This window comes from Choristoneura fumiferana, chromosome 12 (genome assembly GCF_025370935.1).
Source record: "Choristoneura fumiferana chromosome 12, NRCan_CFum_1, whole genome shotgun sequence".
NCBI lineage: Eukaryota > Metazoa > Arthropoda > Insecta > Lepidoptera > Tortricidae > Choristoneura > Choristoneura fumiferana.
In genome coordinates, this window is record NC_133483.1 from 19,020,872 (window position 1) to 19,040,785 (window position 19,914).

Sequence of the window (19,914 nt, forward strand, 5' to 3'; positions counted from 1 at the left end):
TGAGGATTTGGTGGACGTTTCGGGTCTATGCTACGGTTTGCACGGAGTGGGTGTACGCCTATTGGAAAATAGTATGAGCAGAGCTATAGGTAGTGCCACGAGAGTTAAAGTGAATGATTACACACACAGTTACATGAAATGATTGCATAAAAGGAGAATGAATGGAAATTAATAAGTGAATGTCAAAATTTCGCTGTCATTACATGACTGACATGCTCTTGTGTGCGCGACATCAACTCTGGTGGCACTACCTAGGTAGGTATAGGTATTAGCGGGCTGTTTTTCGCAACTCGACGTATACCTACCTATAGTGCTGCTCCTATAGTGAGCGGCAAAAATCTGACCCTCAAATGTAAATATGCAGTAACAGGCAGTTTTGTATTGTTGTTTTGTGGGCCAAATTTTGTGCATCTGAGTATATTATACGGATTTTACCTGCGTCCGCGCCCGCTCCGTACACGCGCCAGCTAACGTATAGGCTCTTATGTTTAAGTTTAAATTAAATGAAGTGACGTCCACCATGTATTCTGCTTTTTGTCTGTCCCTAACTTGAATGCTCCTCTCAATCACTCAAAGGTTGACTGGTGACTGGTTTACCTTGAAGGTTCGTCTTTGTGTTTGATTATTTACTTTTGACAATATAGAGTTACATTAGTGCGGCGAAGCAGCTCTTGCCAAGCAGGGGGGCTACTACGAAATTCCAAAATCGAAGTTGGTATTGTACCGTCCCTCTCACTCTCGTATTAAATAATATTAGCGTCAGCGGGACGGCAGGATACGACATTCGAATTTTGCACTTCGCAGTATAGGGCCTGGCTCTTGCGGCCAGCACGAGCCGCGCGGGCCACTCCCTACGGGCGCTTCCCAGTCCCAGCACGCCCGCCAGTGGCTAAAGGGATATCACTGTGTGGTGAAACAGGCCCTAAGTCTCCAGGGCTGAAGGTCACAGCTCATTAGAGCCACCCGGCACCCGACCAGCACCGCCTCGACTTTCAGCGTCCACTCGTTGTCGACAGGTGGTCCACGGGTGGACTCCGTGTTGACAACGAGTGGACTTCGCGTGGTCAACGAGTGAACGTCTCGTGGTCTACGAATTTCCGAGTAGTCTATTATGAAATGAGGATGAGGAGCGCCACGCCGACCACGCGCGGTTCACGCGAGGCAAGCGTACGAGTAGCGAGCTATCACCGAGTGGTCTACTCGCCGTCAGCGCGTGGACACCTCCCGAGCGAAGCGAAACGGTGACGCTACAGAATGAGGGCTATCGCGTATGAGTTCGCCACTAGAGGCGCTAGTGTAGCGTGAGGTCTCCGAAATGTCAAATCTCATAGTTTTTGGGTGAGCTACTCGGGTTTATTTATAATAAGATTTTTTTTGTGAATATTTTGCATAACCTGAAATTAATTATGGCAATTATGCGTTACGGGGCAATGAATGTCTGTGTTTTGAGACAGTTTTGTCTTTCGGAAACTTTTGTCCTCCCTTTTTTTTCGAACAAAACGGGACTAAGCAACACTGTGGTTGCTGGATATTTTTATGGTACGGTTTTAAGGTGTTTTAAATATGATTTTAATCTAAACTTTGTTTTAACGCCCGTAATAACAGACTCTAAAAGCCACACTTAAAAACCTCACGCAACAGTGCGCCATCTAGTGAGACAAAAAACGATAGCCCTCATTGAGTATGCGTAATGAGCGTATGCCCATACAAATCCATATACTTAAAGAATACTAACCGAGGCGGCCATTTGTCATGCCTATTTAAGGCATGGCTATCATACAATACAATAAAAGTAGACGGTTTGCAAGTATATTCATTTAATCTATTCTTAAGGAGCTAACAGCACTATTTGGTAATTAAATCTAAATTAAGTTCAAACTAAAGCTAACTAAATAAATGTTGAGCGCCAGGAGGGTTTAGCACGTAGACCTGGATCCCTGCCAATCCTTTAATTACAATGCCGATATGCCGCTGGCTAGCTTAAATTCTACACTTGTCCTCAAGTTGCTACTACTGCTTAATATCACACTTGGCACTTCTCAAATCATATAATAGTTCGCCGTAGTAATGCTTACACACACAAAATAGGAATCTATTAATTCCCTGAATCGGTGAATTTAACTAACAATTAACCATCATGATTATACTGCACATGAACTGGATACTGCCGGGTGGATCGAAAGAGCTGTGACCTTAAAAGTGAGTAATGCGTACCTGTGTTTGTAGTTGTGGCTGGTGTCCGGCCAGCTTGAGTGCGGCGGAGCAGCTCTTGCCGAGCAGGGCTCCTGCGGCCAGCACGTGCCGCGCGGCCCACTCCCTACGGGCGCTTCCCAGCACGCCCGCCAGTGGCAAAGGAGATATCACGCACTCCCATTCTGTAAGAGACAGCACTAATGGTAGGAAACATCCGTTTATCAGTGTGACCCGGCCCACACGTAATATAATGAATGATATTTTAACCCCCGTCGCAAAAAGAGGGGTGTTATAAGTTTATCTGTAACGTGTGTCTGTCTGTGGCACCGTAGCTCTAAACGGGTGGACCAATTTGAATCGGTTTTTTTTTATTTGAATTCAGGTTTTATAGCGATGGTTCTTTCTTAGACATGTTTCATCAAAATCGGTTTAGCCGTTTTTGATATTGAACTTTGAAGTGACAAAGTCGGGGATTTTCCAACTTTTTCTTGGTTAGGTTATCGTCTGTGATTTCAAAAAGTGATCCCCGGCCACGAAAATGCGTTTCCATCGCAAAGCAAGCGATTTACAACATACATTCCGTTTGTTGTCAGTTATGCACTGCGCGATGAGCGTCTCGACTGCGCAATGAACAGGGAAGATAGCTCGCAGCGCCGCATGTAGTCACCAACACCAATATCTGACACAAAAGCGTGCATAAATATCTGATACGACTATTTCTAGGTTCGGTAGCACGTGTCAGATATTCAAGCACGCTCCGCTGTAATATTAATGCAGGTGACTGTACCAGGACATCAGGCTACTTGGAGTGCTACCGAATAGATTAATCAGGGGAAGCAGTGCAGTCAAAGATGCCATTAGGTACGTAACGCACGCGCACTTGATTTCCGCGGTAGCGATCTACATGCAGCCGGCACCTGCGGAAGGCGTTTTATTGCTTGTGACAACGCGATTATTCGTATTGACATACAAAAAAAATGCCTTGAACAGGCAATTCTACACGACGTCATATTGTACTAATGACGGCAAACGTTAATTAGGAAAATAATAAGATTGTTTTTTTTGGAATCTTTTTGTATTTTTTATTTCAATTCCAAATTTTTACTTTTACGGTCATCCCGTAAAACCTAAATTGAAAATACAAACTGAAATATAGATGCACAGAAAAACCAGAAAAATAAGACCATCACTGGGAATCGAACCCCGACCGCTACACCACTGATGGTCAACGGTACCGACACGAATTTCCCCTATGCACCTCATATCTCAGCTTGTTTGTTTTTTATTTAGCCACTTAAGCAGTGACGCTAGCGAAATCTATGCCGTACGTAGCCCTCATCGAGAAACTTTGTTCTGGGTTCAATTCCCAGTGATGGTCTTATTTTTCTGGTTTTTCTGTGCATCTATATTTCAGTTTGTATTTTCAATTTAGGAAAATAATAATCATTTTAATACATAACGTCACAGTAGAATGTTTTTAAGCTTTTACATCAATCAAATCAGCCCACATCTAACCACTGCTGAAAGGCCTCTTCAATTTCACGCTACTTTGCCCAGTCCTATGCCAGTCTTATCCACAGAAAAAAATATCATTATACCACGTTTTTATGCCACAGTAATAGTAGTAGTAATATGAAAATAGTTTGATCTCATCTCATCATTATTATCATCATCGTCACGTCGGTCGTCGCTCACACTCTATTTTGACTATTTCCGACTCCTATTGTTTTAATCCGGGCTGTTGCTATGCCAGGCTCTGGTGTGGTTTGTTATTTAATTGTTTTTATTTCTTATTTATTTAAAATGTCTTCCATTTATTTTCAAATATTAAAAAATATTCGCATGTTTTCTAAGCCAGTAATTCTACTTGATTTCTAACTCTAAACTCCCAATTTCCACTTATCTTATCATCAGTTGCGCTTAGCCATTTTTAGAAGAAATTCAAGCTGACAGAAATACGGCTGGTATTAATTACAATCTAAATAGTGTGGCAACCTGTTTAAAACATTTAATTGATATGCAGCATTCGTTACTTTAAAAAACCGGCCAAGAGCGTGTCGGACACGCCCGAAATAGGGTTCCGTAGCCATTGCGAAAAAATGAAGTAATATTTTTCTAAGGATTTCGTATTTTGTACCGCCGCCACCGAACCCGCTACACCGCTACTACCCGCTACATAAAATATTTAAGTCGTTGTACTCGTGTATTTTTTAGCTAGGTAAATTATTCCATTGGGTATATAAAAAAAAATCAAATCATTTATTGAGTAAATAGGCCGCAATGGGCACTTTTACACGTCATTTTTTGTAACCTGTAAAAATAATTGAAAGTTTGGAAAATTAAAATGAATGAATAAATACATATTTTACCCGCACTCGCAGAAAATGTATGAACTTGCTCCGTATGACAAAACAAGCGCGGGTGATCTGACCTAAAAATCTGACTTGCACCCCCTAGGCCAGAAGCTGGGTACGCCCATGCTAATGGCAGAAACAAAGAAAACGATTGGTTAGTCAAGGCTTCTATAAAATGGGAACATTTTGTTGCGTTATTCACGACATATCGGCCATAGCATGCGGCCTGAATGTGCGCGTGCGGCGCATACTAACTATGTTTGAGCGGCTTGAGGAATTCGTTCCACAAATAAAGGGAGACGGCACAAGGAGTGGTTTTTGCGAAGTTTAGTGGGTCAATTAATGAAATCGTGGGATAATTTGTAACGAGGTGTCATACAGCTCGTTTCTTCCTAACTCTTTGTACTGTCTGGTTTAGCACATATTCAAAAAAATAACATTTTAATTCAAATTCCCTCTTCTAAATTCCACACCTGTTCGATTTACGTCAAGTAGCCATTCTTACCAGAGCCGAACAGATACCTGTCTTTTAACCTAGATCCTATAATTCTCCTAAAACTCCATAACTAGCTTATAATTTACTACTCCTATACGAAGGAAGGCTTTATCCTTATCCAGTTTCAAATAATTGCAGTGTATTAGTGCAGTTCATTAAGTTCATTAGATTGTAATACTGCTGGACTTCAGTGCCATTGAATTATATAAATAAAGAACTGGGCACGGAAATGTAAGTTGATTAACTATGTATTTTTATAATTTTTGATACAATGTCAAAGCATACCTTTTAGATACTTAAGTCCGCGTCTGTTTGTCCGCAGGTGCCCTTTTATTATTATCCTAAAATAAATATTACTTTACTGTCTGCCCTGTTCCTGTCTTCTTCTTTACTGCAACAACTTCCCCGGTCACTAGTAGTCACTACCATGTGACAAATTTACATTAATTTTATGATATAAATTCGGGTTTTGTTCCGCGGTTTTGTACCTTAATTTTAAAGAAGCATAAAATTAGTAATGACCGCAATAGTCTAAAACAGTGTTTTTCAAATTTTTTCAGGACGCGACACCCTGCTTATCTCCACTTACAGTTATTTGTATTACCTATCCTACTTTGATAAATTGATAATACAAACATGAATTATATATATATAATAAAAATAATAAATTTATTGATATATCACGGTATCACAGTAATTTTGTATTAAGTATAAATTAAAACGTGATAGGTTTGATTTTTGTAACAATGTCGCTATGAAATTTCAAAACGTCAGAACCTCAGAGCCGACAAACTTGCGGACGCTAGGTGGCGCTGATGTCGTGCACAGAGCCGATAGCAGCGCCCGAACCTACGGACGCAGCCACGCACACAGCCAAGCGTCATTTACACGGCCGCTAACAAATCGTCACAAGACAAAACTACGCAGTCAGTCAGTGCCCCGCCGCGCGCCGCGCAGTTCGCTCGTTCTATTCGCCCCCCGTTTCGATTCCACGTGGCGATATAGCGCTCGGTATTAAAAATGGCGGCGTCACGAGAACGAGTGTACTGCAGTGTTTACGGCTGCCTAAATACAACGCTGATAAAACCAACATTATCATTTTTTCAACTTCCTGCTGATGCTGGGAGGTAAAATTAATACCTATTAAGTACTTTATTATTAAAGTCTATTTGTCTAGAGGTACCTACTCAACAAAATGTAAACCATCTTGATGTGTCTATTTTATCGACATCTATTTACATAGATACATACACGTCTATGGGAGGTACCCTAAGACTGACAGACAGACAGACATGGCGAAACTATAAGGGTACCGTTTTTGCCATTTTGGCTCCGGTCCGGAACCCTAAAAATGTTTATTATCTCTGAAACGTCAAAATTTGACATCTGTCAGAATTCCACGGAATAAAAAAATAGGGTATAGTATAACTAAATTACAGTTTAAAGCGCTACTGAGCGCTTTTTAGTTACTTTATCCAATTCAACAAACTCAAAATAAAAAAAACAATGGCACTGTTCGAGACAATTTTAAAGACGCTGTTTCTTCCTAAATTTAATCTTAGACTAGGATTTAAAAAGAAAAAAACCAGTCAAGAGCATGTCGGACACGCCCGAAATAGGGTTCCGTAGCCATTACGAAAAAATAAGTAATATTTATCTAAGGGTTTCGTATTATGTACGGAATATTCCGAGTTTAAGTATATTTTATACCTTAGGCTGGTTTTCAAAGACCTATCCAACGATACCCCACACCACACTAAACTCCAATTCAATAGAATCTGACAATCCTGTAGACACTTCCAGCCTACTAATTTACCGGGCTGCCAAAGGCTGACTATTATTCTTTTTGACCTTTAGATGGAGGGACATATATAATCAAGTGTGCCCACGATAGGGTGTCTTAAATATGTAGAAAATTGACAGATTCTATTGAATTGTACTTTACAAGGTTGGATGGGAAAAAAATAATCACTCCCACTACGTCTATGGGAGGTAGGTACTACGAAAAAAAAATTTTTTTTATTTTTTTATTGTAAGTACCATTTTGTCGGCATAGTTTACATATATATTCGTGCAAAATTACAGCTTTCTAGCATTGATAGTCCCTGAGCAAAGACGCGGACGGACAGACCGACAGACATGGCGAAACTATAAGGGTTCCGTTTTTGCCATTTTGGCTACGGAACCCTAAAAAGGTAGAAGAAATTTGATCGTCAAGCTGTTTAGATTGACTTACAAAAAACCTGCATGGTAATGGAATTTCATACAATTTCTCGGCCGCCCAGGTGGCCGAAAAGTGATATTTTTTTTTCATTTGTGGCAGTCTATAAGGAAGAACTTCGTGTACTATGTTTGCGACAGTTTGGCGGACATTTCCAAGCATATTGGAGAAAAGGAATATTTTGACACCTCCTAACTCTCCTTTAACTCGTACATAATCGTCAATTTAAGTAAGTACTGATTTATCCATTGACTACTAATATATGTCAATGGATTTATCACATCGAAAATACAAAATGAAACATAGATGCACAGAAAAACCAGAAAAAGAGACCAGCGCTGGGAATCAAACCCAGGTCCTCAGCATTCCGTGCCGCGTGCTATACCGTTACACCACACTGGACGCATACCTGAGAATAAATTTGGGGGCATGTGAATTTACTCGTAGTATGTATGTATGTACGGTGAGGGAAGGTCTGTGCCTGGCAGTGGAACGTTTAAAAACTGCTGTTGTATATAATCATACATAACATAACATTAGATTTGATAAGTAAGTAATACAAAAATGGCTCGATTTGAATGTCATTTTAATATATATATAAAAACGAAGTCCCTATACTATGTTTAGTTTTGATAGCTATAACATAATCTCTTCAATATGCTAAAAACATTGTTTGCACTTTTACGGTTCCCTACTAACAAAAATATTTTATCGGTACGTCTGTCTGTTCTGCCCATCCGTCCGGCCATAGTCTGTCCGCTGGATAACTGGAAAACTACTGATCCAGTTAGGACAAAACATAAATTAGATACAGTTACTAATGAAAAAATATCAACTAATAACATAGGTACTTAACATTCTTTTTGTTTTGTTGTATTATTTTGTGTTTTATGTACAATAAAGTATTTACATACATAATTTATTTTTTCCAGGCGTTCCGAGTGGCTTCGTTTGATATCCCGGGAAGATTTATCACATAAGACACCTAAATGCTACAGAATTTGTGAAGAACATTTTAATCAACCCGATATTCTACCAGGCCCAAAACGCAAGAAATTAAAAAAAAATGCATTACCTTGTCTTAATTTACCTAATTTGGAGAAAAATGATAAGGAAACACAAACACAAGTATGCAGTTTTGTACAAAGAAAAATATTAACAGTTACAACCTATAACACTGCTCACACTTCTGCATCGCTCTCAGTTAATACTCCATGTAAGAGAAAGCTAGAATCAGATCTATCAGAATGTGGAAAAAACATAAAATTAAACGAAATTGGCGTTCAAAGTGGCAACGTCCAAAAAGATACGTTCTACAAGTTGTGCGATAAATTCTTAACAAAAGACCTAGCTACGTTGGTAAAAGCACAAAATCATTTGAAGTTTCATGATACGGGAAATAGATATCACCAGGATTACATTCTGTTTTGCTTGAATTTATTCTACACTAGTCCACAAGCGTACCGTTTGCTACGAAGTGCATTGTGTTTGCCATGTCCAAGTACATTAAGTAAATATTATATTCCGATCACAACCGAAATTAATGAACAAGTAATGTTAACACTTAAAACTAAAGTTGAAAGCATGTCGGAACAGGAAAAAAACTGCTCAATACTAGTTGCCGCAATGAGTTTAAAGGAAAGTCTGTTTTACGACATAAAGGCAGACAAAATAATCGGATTTCATGAAATTGAAGGAGTGCAAACATCAGAGCCAGCAAAAAATGCATTAGTTGTCGAAATCCGCGGCATATTTAGTAACTGGAAGCAACCCATAGCATTCGCATTACTCTCTGAATGTCGGAACTATGACGATATTGCCAAATGGATTGACCGACTTCTGGAAAAATTGTTCGAGTGTGGACTTAACATCAGAACGTTTGTTTCTGACATGGGATCTGATTTTGCAAGGAAAAGATCAGTTACTATTGATAAGCCATATTTTTTTATAAATCAGAGAAAGATTTACTATATTTTTGATGCGCCACATCTTGTTAAATCAGTCCGCAACAACTTGATGCTCTACGATTTTCACTTTAACGACAAGGTAGCCAAATATGAGCATATTCTTCAGTTTTATAATCAGGATAAACAAAAGAGTTTCAAACTGGCACGCAAATTGACGAATAGTCACATAAATCCGTCTAACTTTGAAAAAATGCAAGTCTGTTATGCAACGCAGCTATTAAGCAACTCCGTCGCCACTGGAATAGCTACTTATATTGATTTCAAGTTGATTGATGAAACTGGGAGAGATACTGTTGAGTTGGTCAAAATAATGAATAATTTATTCGATGCTTTAAACTCTTCCACCCTGAAAGATGAATATGATTACAGAAGAGCATTTTGTGGCAACGAATCACAAATATCATTTTTCAAGGAAATGTTGATTTTTTTCGAATGTTTGAAATTAATAAACCCGAAGAACGGGCGTAATGTTACGTCAGACATGAAGTTTATACAAGGCTTCCAAATTACAATCAAATCTATCTTATTATTGTTTGAAGACCTTAAGCTGGAAGGTTATAATTTCTTACTTACAAGGCGACTGAACCAAGATGCGCTTGAAAATTTTTTTGGCCAGATAAGGACAAGAAATAGACTGTCTACGGAACCAACAAGCAGGCAATTCGTGTCAGCTTTCCGAAAATTGTTCTACACGAATATCATAAAACCTCCAAAAGGAGGAAACTGCGCGGATGATTTAGGAAAAGTTCTCCTTCAAAGTGATCGCTTAGGGCCACAAAATAATGAAAAATCATCTAACGAGCATAATGATATTAATCTAGTTCCAGTCACAGACGATGAGGAAGTCAACAACATTAAAATTTCGAGCTCTGACTATAAAGAAATGAACATGCCTGAGAAAAATTCTTTGGTTTATGTTTGCGGCTACCTTCTGAGAAAATGTGGTGAAATTCACAAGGACTGTCATATTTTTAAATCATATTTTAAGCCGACGCCAAACCAGAAAATCCATAATTTCAGCGCCGATACTCGATACCTCCGATACAAAGATTACAGCAAAGATTCGTGCTCAAATCTCCTGTTCATTCCTCCCGATGATTTCGTGAATTACGTTGAAAAAATGGAAGAAAGATTCCAGTCAACGTTGAAAAGGAAACACGTAAATTGCAAAATTTTAGCGTCTATTTTCAAAGAAATTAAAGAAATAAACCTGCCGCCACTACCGTGTCCCTGTTTCCCAATTTTTTTTCTAATAAAACTCTTTATAAGAATGAGAATTTTTTATGTAATAAAATACAACAACAAGTCGTTTCGAACTTGCCGCAATAGACGCAATTTTTTTTCTATCACCGACTAATAATTTGATTAATAAATTAACATATGTTTTATTCGTACAGGGAAATGAGATTTATTTATAAACAAACAAATAATATATACAATAATTTACAGAAATAAATAATTAAAATAACTAAAAGTAACTTATTCTAATCCTAAAAATATATATTTACAAATATCACCCAAGTCGTTGCTATTGGGCAGGGTGCCCATAAGGCTGGCTACGTTTCCTCGTTGTATGGCAATGCCAATACGTTGACCGAGGAAAGAGCCAGCCCTATGGTCACCAGTGGAACGGGCAAGCTTCTTTTTAAAAAATGTAAATAGTTTTTTTGCTTCGGGAGTCTCCCGAATCGGGACCCCACGGACCAAGCGTTTCAACAGCAAAGGCCGCAAATATGAAATTGTTTGCCAGATTCTCATATTTACGGCATTTTGCTGTTTCGGCCGTTGCAGCCGCCGCACCAGCCTTCAATGATGTCTTAGCAAGATGAGACGGCGCCAATGTGTCCACACATGTGGCGTCCCATTCGTACACCTAAAACTACACACATACAATAAAAATCTACACAGGTCTGTTTTTAACCCCCGACGCAAAAAGAGGGGTGTTATAAGTTTGACCGCTATGTGTGTCTGTATGTCTGTGTGTCTGTCTGTCTGTCTGTGGCACCGTAGCTCTTAAACGGGTGGACCGATTTGAATGCGGTTTTTTTTATTTAAAAGCAGGTTTTCTAGCGATGGTTCTTAGATTAATCAAAATCGGTTCAGCCGTTTTTGAGATATTGAACTTTAAAGTGACAAAGTCGGGAGTTTTCCAACTTTTTGTTGGTTAGGTTATAATTTTTGTAGACGCCAACCCAAGCGCTATAAATTTCAAGAATACGGCTGAGTCAATCTACTGCCTGACTTGTATTGTGGCCACATGGATGGCAACTAAATGGGTGTCCCTTGTTTTACCGACAAATTTTACATCGAATATCATTTCATCGAAAACGTTTCATGGAAAATTTAGTTCTAGTATTATCGTTTGATGGAAATTTGTTTCGTGACCAGTTCATTCCAATGTTTATTATTTCATAGAAAAACTGTTGTTAGGAATATTATTTGGCAGATGATTCGTTTTGCAACAATTTTAAATGACAGAATTACAACACATTGTAAAATAATCGACAACACGTACAGTCGAGGAAACTGAGCCGTGTACTAGGGTAGAAATATTTCATATCTTTAGATAGATGTTAGAACTGCTACCAGAAAAGTAGGTTAGGTTAGAACTGCGACCCTAACAGATTCAAACTGTTACCAGAAAAGTGGGTTAGGTTAGGTTAGAACTGTGACCCTCGCACAATCGAACTGATACCAGAAAAGTAGGTTAGGTTAATTTCAAAATAACTCATATTCAAGTGATTTTACGTGAAGTAAGTTTTATGTTATTTCCGTGAAATAAAACAACTATACAATGAATCATCGGACAATTAAAAATACATGAATTGAAATATTAAATATTAATATTAGAAATGCGAAAGTAAGTTGGATGTTTGTTTGATGTTTTATCTATCACGCCTAAAGTACCATCTATTTACGCATAATAGTATTTATGCCGAAACTGTTTTCGCATAACAGTTTACGCAGAATTCTCTTACGCATAACCAATGTAAGTCGAATTCATGGGCTTTACGCATAATTTGTGAATTCCGAATATTGTTTAGGCAGAAAATTACTTACGCATAAATTAGTTACGCAGAAAGTTACTTTCGCGTACTTAATGTAACTTTTAACGACTCTGAGGCGAAGTCGACGGAGTTCCGCTTTAAAGCGGAGCTCCTATTCCGCCTAGTTAAGGCGCTACGCGCCTTGACAAAATACTAACCTAACCTAGCCCACAGTTGAGCAATCACGTTACCTTGCGGGGAGCGGAGTTTAAGACCCTGGAAAGCACATAGGATATTTTTAATCCCTGAAAATAACATAGTTTTCGCGGGACATCTATAAAAAATGCTTGGCAGACGAAGTCACGAGCAAGAACTAGTAAACCAATAGATACCTAGGGACAAAGGCAGATGAGATGTGAAAACTTGATTTGCGGACGGAGTCGAGGGCAGTTTAAATGCCACGAGGCCTTCCAATAAAAATTGCTCTCGGCCATGCAAGTTCAATAATACAGCTTGCAATTTACAACAACTGGTTGTCAAAATATTATTGTTGGTTTTTTGTTGTACTTATTTCAAGAAATTAAAATATAAACACTTTTTTTATGAGTAAAGTATTACAATTACACACTAAAGTACGAAAATAGCACAAGTAAATATTTATCTAAGCACGTAAATTTACCACCCTAATAATTGTGTCCATATTTTTTTATGCTAAGACATAAAGTCTCTGCTCACATTCCATTGGTATTTTTGAGTGATTTCTTTAAAAAAAATCGGTCACCAGAGCTAAGAACGAACATATTGTTCTGACTTAAATATAGATGGCGTCATAAACGGTCCTAAAAGTCGGGAAGCCTGCCTAGCCTAGCCGGCCACATTTATACTCGTAGTCAACAAAATAGTAAATTCGGCGCTAAAACACTTTCAAAACAAAGTAAATTTTGTATTACCAATATTTACTTCAAGTTTTATATTTTTAATCATCATCATCCATCATCATCCCAGCCTATTTACGTCCCACTGCTGGGCACAGGCCTCCTGTCAGAATAAGAGGGCTTGGACCGTATTTTTAATATTTTACTTAAATTACAAGATGTGTGTGTAGTAAACTAGAGTCTACGTCTAACGCGGACATGCCAGTTTGCTCATTATTTCTTTACGCATATCACTAAAATATGAAAATGACACATGTAAACTATATTTATGTTAGCACGAAAATCTACTATACTAATAATTGTGAAATTTTACGCGTATAGGTCACGAAAGTCTCTCTGCTCGCATTCCATTAGTATTTTTGAATGTTTCCTTTAAAAACAATCGGTCTCCAAATCTAAGAACGAACATATTGTTCTCGCTCAAAAAAAGATGGCGTCACAAACGGTGCTAAAAGGATCTTAAAATTTTAATCTCTTCTCTATATAAATAAAAATGAATCACTGAAATGTATGCAATCGCATAACGACGCCACCAAATTGGATATTTTTTTTTGTGTTCGACATTGTCAGGACAAGGTTTGTGTGAAACAAAATAAAAAAAAAACGGGGGCAGGAGATAGTTTACATTAAGTAATAAGTATTTGAGATGTACCTACCGCCTGGTCGGGAAAACCAACTATCCGGCATTGACTTATATTCTACCGTTAGTAAGTACATATATATCAATGCTATCCGGCCACATTTATAATCAGCAAAAGAACGATAATTCGGCACTAAAAGAAAAACTACTTTATTTTTTACTTAGAAGTTGTATGCTATGCGAAACTAGAGCCTTATCCTTCGTCAAACGCCATCGAGGCATATATAGGGGGGTCGGGTTGGCGGAGTGGGCCGTGCCCAGGATGAGGCTACCGATTCAAAATTCTATAATACTAATATCTCGACACAAAAATCCAGGCCAGACCCCCCTTAAATATAACCCTAGATACGCCAGTCGCCAATACAAACGCGGATATGCCAGTTTACTCATTAGTTCTTTACGCATATATGCTTAGTAGAGAAACTCGAAGTGTATTTGTATTCGTTAAATAGACCGAGATGTGTGATTGTGTCACACGTAATTTTAAGTACGGTACGGCAAAGTTATTTTTGCGGGCAGTGGTGGCGCTCTCGGCTAACAGTGGATGAAGAGTTAGTATGGGGAAAGACGTGTTCCAGGTTTTGCCGTTTACTCTGTTAAGTTTGTCTGTGAATAGAGGCTTCGAAGCATATTTAAACCTGCGATGAAAACTAGCACTATCTTCTATTAAACGGTTGAAAACTTGGAAGAGCGTTGTGAGATTAAAATATAGCATTATGCAGATTATCTATGAACTGCAGTTTATAGTATAGAATCTAATTGTTCATAGTAAAGGTGTATTACAAGTTTTTTGAGTATGTTCAACAAAAAACGCGCTCACTAAAATAAATATACGGTCAACTAACGCCATCTAGTGGCATAGTTACACAAACTACAGGCGTTTGTAAATACGTGTTCATTACATGTTACACAAACTACAGCGTTATTTTTTCTAACCCATTTTTAACCAACCCCAAAACAGCAAACGGTTCTATGTTCGTCTAAATGTATGTACGGTCAACTAACGCCATCTAGTGGCATAGTTACACAAACTACAGGCGTTTGTAAATACGTTATTTTTTCTAAGCCATTTTTAACCAACCCCAAAACAGCAAACGGTTCTATGTTCGTCTAAATGTACCCATTTTTTTTATCTCACCTGTGGAAAATACCACCTTTTATTTAGGGCTCCGTAAATAAAATGAAAAAATATATGGATGGAACCTTACTTTTTTACTCGCTCGACGGTTTGCATGTGGGACCACAGACCTCAGATTTTTTGACACGAAGGCGAAAATATCATTTTTAAAGTGCTATGAATCTGTATGTTGGTTCAAATATAGGTATGTTTTTTTTTGACGGCAGTTAGTGGCGCTGTAGGCTAACAGTGGACGGAGACGGAAAGATTTGTTCCTGGTTCCAGGTATTTTTATAAACGTTTGTGTATTTGTCTCACCGGAATGCTGGTCACTGGCTCCATCGCTGACGGGTCGAGAAGGTAGGGGGTTGTTCTGTTCATCCCTCTCCCCCAGGAATTCTGCTTCGGCCAGGTCCCGCACCGCTGAGGACATCAGCTCTACCAACTCTTGGTTCCTGTTGGATGCAAGTAGTATAGGTTGAGCCAGTGGCGTAGCTGGGTAACCAAAGGCCCTGGGGCAACAAATAAAGTATAGCCCAAACTAAACTAGGTATTTAAAATCGTTTGTTCCATATATTCGCCGTGTACCGAATTCGACGCAAAGCCTGACATGTTCCTATTTAGGTAGAATCCTGTCACAGTCAGCATTTTTCGCAATAATCAAAAAAAACTTGATAACGACGACAGAGGCTCCCTGCGACAGGGTTCCACCGATTGCTAAATAGGAACACAGGCTCAGGCTTTATTTCAGATTTGTCATTTATAGTTTGGGAGTCCGAGGGGCCCCCTGAGCTTGAGGGCCATTTCAACAAACATAAACATGAAATGATTCACATTCATATCAATCATGATAAAATTAAATTGAGATAGGGTAGACGAGACCATAAAACATTAGGTAATTTGAAGACGCAAATCTGGTAAAAAGCCGGCCAAGTATGCATTATATAATATATCTGTATGTAACTGATGTAACAACTTGAATTTACCGAAGATGGTTTCTTATAATTCTATTTTGATTGGAATATTCATATTATATTCGTTAAAACTATACTAGTTAAACCAATCCTAACAAGCCCCATTTTTGTTTTGGTGGATATCAAAATAAAAAACAAAAGAAATGCCAACGGATGTTATTGGGTGAATTGCAAAAAAAATCACAGGTAGTTAAGGGCTTTAGTTAAGAAAACTCAATTGATTCCTTTGTGTTACGAAAGTTAGTTATACAAACTATAATTGGGTAACTTTCGTAACATAAAGGGATCAATTAAATTTTCTTAACTAAAGCCTTTAACTATGTACAAATTTTTTGCAATGCCGATTAGAACTTTAACCTTTATTCGCTCATGAACGGATAAATAAATAAGTGGGAAAGTCGAACCACCTTGATTAAATATGTATGTGTACTCACTCGTATGATACAAGGTTAGATTTCGCTGACCTGTGAGTCACTAAATAGCCCGCTGGTGGTAAGTAAAGCGGCGTGTAACAAAATGCAAAGTTGGCTGGCACACTGCTGGGTCTTTTGATGTAGTATTCATTTATGTACAGTGAAAGACTTTAACTGAGCATTCACAATTGAATTTAAAGAAAAAAAAATGAATGGGGATGCATTTTTAGAAAGTTATACGGATTCTGATTGATTTGACACCTATGTAGTCGAAAATTTTAAGGTAGTGGTAAGCTTGGAAAATTTGCAATGTCCTGTCTTAAATTAACGGTATAACATCAAGTGTCTATATTATAAGTTTATTGTACTGATTTGTTGTGTGCAATAAAGAATATTTGTATTGTATTATTAGACGTTTTCGTTCAGACAATTAATGGGACTCACAAGGGGACGGCGCGTACGCAGTCCCCACTACCAAAAATTACGCGTCCGAGTTATCCACATTAGGGATAATCGCAAGGGTCAACCCAACCGCAGTGCAATGGGAGAGTCTCGCCCTGGGGGAACCGCCTACTTGATCACGGTGTCCCCTACGCCAGGTAAGTATGAATTTACTACGCCGCGCTGAGCGGGTCATTGTTGCAGGAAAAATCTTAACAGCGCGATGCAGAAGTGGGACCGGCCGGTACAGCGACATCTAACGGCAAATGTTGGAGATTTCGGCGTCAGTTACTTTAAATCACCGTTTATTCTTTTGTTTGTTCTTCAGTCAATTCAGTCAGTCAATTTGACAGCTCTACGCGACACATAATAGGGATGGCAGCCTTTCTATTTCGATGTTCCTTGAACGCACAATGCTCGCACTTTCGCTACTTTCTACACAACGCACGCAGGAAGTTTGCCTATATACATACCTACTAATCACCAATCAGAAAATTTAAGTAATGTAAGTACTTTAAGTTTTGCTGTTGGTTAACTATTGCAATGGAACTGTGATAATATTTCTTGCGGTGCATCATTCATTAGTTACTACGCAAAGATAAGTATTTAAAGTGTATTTAAAATAACCTTTTTTTTTTAGCCTGCTAAAGTGTCCCACTGCTGGGCAAAGGCCTCCTCCCCTTCTTTCCGCCACTCGCTCCTATCGAGAGCATGCTCCTGCCACTCTATTACGACACATTGGTCCATAATTAACTAAATTGGTTAGAAGTCCGCCTGATTACATCTCGTTTCTCATTTAATTCGTTCCAAGTGCGTTACTTTCTTGTTCCGGTGTTCAATAACGGGTGAAATCTAGAAATAGGTACCAAGTTTAAGCTAAACAATGAAAGCCAAAGCCATAAACCTCCCGAACGTAATGTAAGTAGGCAACTACAAAATAAGCATATTTACCCTATTGTATGTGTGACCGTTAACTTTCACAATTTTATAGACATTGCATAACTCACCGACAAAGCGACGTTTGTGTATAGTAATTTAATAATGGACGTTTAAAATAATAATTGATGAGATGACTGACCGACACGACATGTTTTTGAAAGACTTTTGATCTCGCTTTTTGTAGTCAGAAAGCCTTATAGGTTTTGAGACCTTGGATGCTGGGTATAATGAATGCGGCAGTGTAGTAAATTACCTACTGGAGAAGATTATCTTTGATGATGTTGAGAGAAAATAAGTTGTTTTAATTGCTTTAACTTACTTATACTGGAAGTTTTATCGTTAATAATAGCATGCAAATTATAGAAATAAAAACTATTATTGCTTTTACTTGTAAATTTTGATAACTGTATGTAAACAAGAGAATAATATTGCGGATGCCGTTGCAGCTTTTGTGTGATTAATCTTCAGTAATTCTGTATATACTGGCAGATTGCTATCTCGTAAGTTGTGTGAAACAAGTACAAAGCTATCATAAAATTAAAAACTTTTTTGGATGCGAAGGCAATGTACCAATGCAAATTGTGATTTTATAAGTTTAATACATACTTCATCCATTACATTTGGGATAAATATGTTGTCGCCTATTTCTTGTAGTCGGATCGACTGGCAATTTGGTATATATACGCATATTGAATGACAATACAAGGTCAGTTACAGGAACGTGTTTTTTTATATACTTATATTAATAATAATAATAATATTTTATTGCAGACCAGAGGGTATATTGCTTAGTGTTTCTGACGCTCGCGATCGTAATCAAATGACAGTTTTCGCATACAAAAACAGTCATTAGATTGCGATCACGGCCTCAGGGTCTATAGATTGTTAGTTATACATACATTAATTATAGGTACTTATTCTATAAATGATTTTTATCAAAAAAGAACTATTCACAGTGGTGTCGAGAAGAGGAGGTGGGAGAGGAGAGATTTGAAAGCGCCAAGATAAAAAAAGCATCAATCAATAGAGCTTATAAAATACACCATAGAAAACATATGCCTTGGCAATGTCAGTATATGGCAATCTATAAAAATAAAACGTGAATTGTCAAAGTAGTATAAATTCATGTTATCTATTTGCGTATACTGCATGTTTGTTACTAGAATATGGCCTAAAGGAACATCGGAATGCGTAGCTCTGGCATCTTACCCACATTAGGTTTTTTTACTTCGGATACCTTAAGTTGTTGCATTTTTTTTATTGCTTTGTTATAATGGAGGAAGGCAATATTGGTCGCACCGTAATACAGTTTTATGTTAACATTCACTCCTATTGCTATATTGTCATTCATAAGTGTCATAGTGTGAACTATGCTTAGTTGTCCTACGAGGGCGATATACTTATGTAATAATGCATTGTTTGTATTCTTTATTGCTTTGAATAAAAATATTTGTATTTTGTATTTATTTGTACTTACCTCAAGTTAGCTAGCTCTGAGCAAGAGTTAGCCAGTAGATAATCTCCACTAAGTAGCGCTATCTTGTTCCCGAACGTCATGTCATCAGGTTCAGCCACTGACAGTTGTCGATTGTTCATATTGACAAGGCCTTTGTGGACGAGGTGGGAGGTTCGAATCATCTCTGTCACTTCTGCTAGCGCTCGCTGACTGTTAAGAAAAAAAAATGTGAGACCTATATCTGTGTTGCCATCTCTGTTTCAATCAAACAAAATATGTAGAGACGGCATCATAGATTTTTCACATAAGATTGGCGACAGGAAGTTAACAGACGATGGAGAAGTCAAGGCCTAGGGTAGAGCCCCAAGAGTTAGAGCATACTCAATCGCAGCCCAGTCTACCAATCAGAATCACTATGGCCCGCCTGGCGTAAATTGAATCCGATCAAAAGTTCGAAGTTTAGCCCCGCTGCACCGATTGGCCTAAATGCAACTCGTGCTAATTCATCATCATTATGGGGGGACGGCGCGTACGCAGTCCCCACTACCAAAAATTACGCGTCCGAGTTATCCACATTAGGGATAATCGCAAGGGTCAACCCAACCGCAGTGCAATGGGAGAGTCTCGCCCTGGGGGAACCGCCTACTTGATCACGGTGTCCCCTACGCCAGGTAAGTATGAATTCTCTACGCCGCGCTGAGCGGGTCATGTTGCAGGAAAAATCTTAACAGCGCGATGCAGGAGTGGGACCGGCCGGTACAGCGACATCTAGCGGGAAATA

The 19,914-nt window shown here is 38.5% G+C and overlaps 1 protein-coding gene and 2 non-coding genes across 3 annotated transcripts in view; all 3 read right to left on the bottom strand.

Annotated features, from left to right (window-relative positions):
• Nucleotides 1–19,914, bottom strand: part of Pdss2 (Decaprenyl diphosphate synthase subunit 2) — a 30,026-nt gene that overhangs the window by 2,940 nt on the left and 7,172 nt on the right. The window contains exons 3-5 of the mRNA XM_074095648.1: nt 19,155–19,343; nt 15,229–15,365; nt 2,215–2,375 (exon numbers count right to left, since the gene is read on the bottom strand). Of these exons, the coding sequence (XP_073951749.1) occupies nt 2,215–2,375; nt 15,229–15,365; nt 19,155–19,343 (487 nt within the window). The remainder of the gene's footprint in view (nt 1–2,214; nt 2,376–15,228; nt 15,366–19,154; nt 19,344–19,914) is intronic.
• Nucleotides 16,742–16,904, bottom strand: LOC141433870 (U1 spliceosomal RNA). Its single transcript, XR_012451976.1, has one exon. It is a non-coding gene; the product is annotated as a U1 spliceosomal RNA (small nuclear RNA).
• On the bottom strand, nt 19,651–19,812 carry LOC141433871 (U1 spliceosomal RNA). The gene has a single exon (XR_012451977.1). It is a non-coding gene; the product is annotated as a U1 spliceosomal RNA (small nuclear RNA).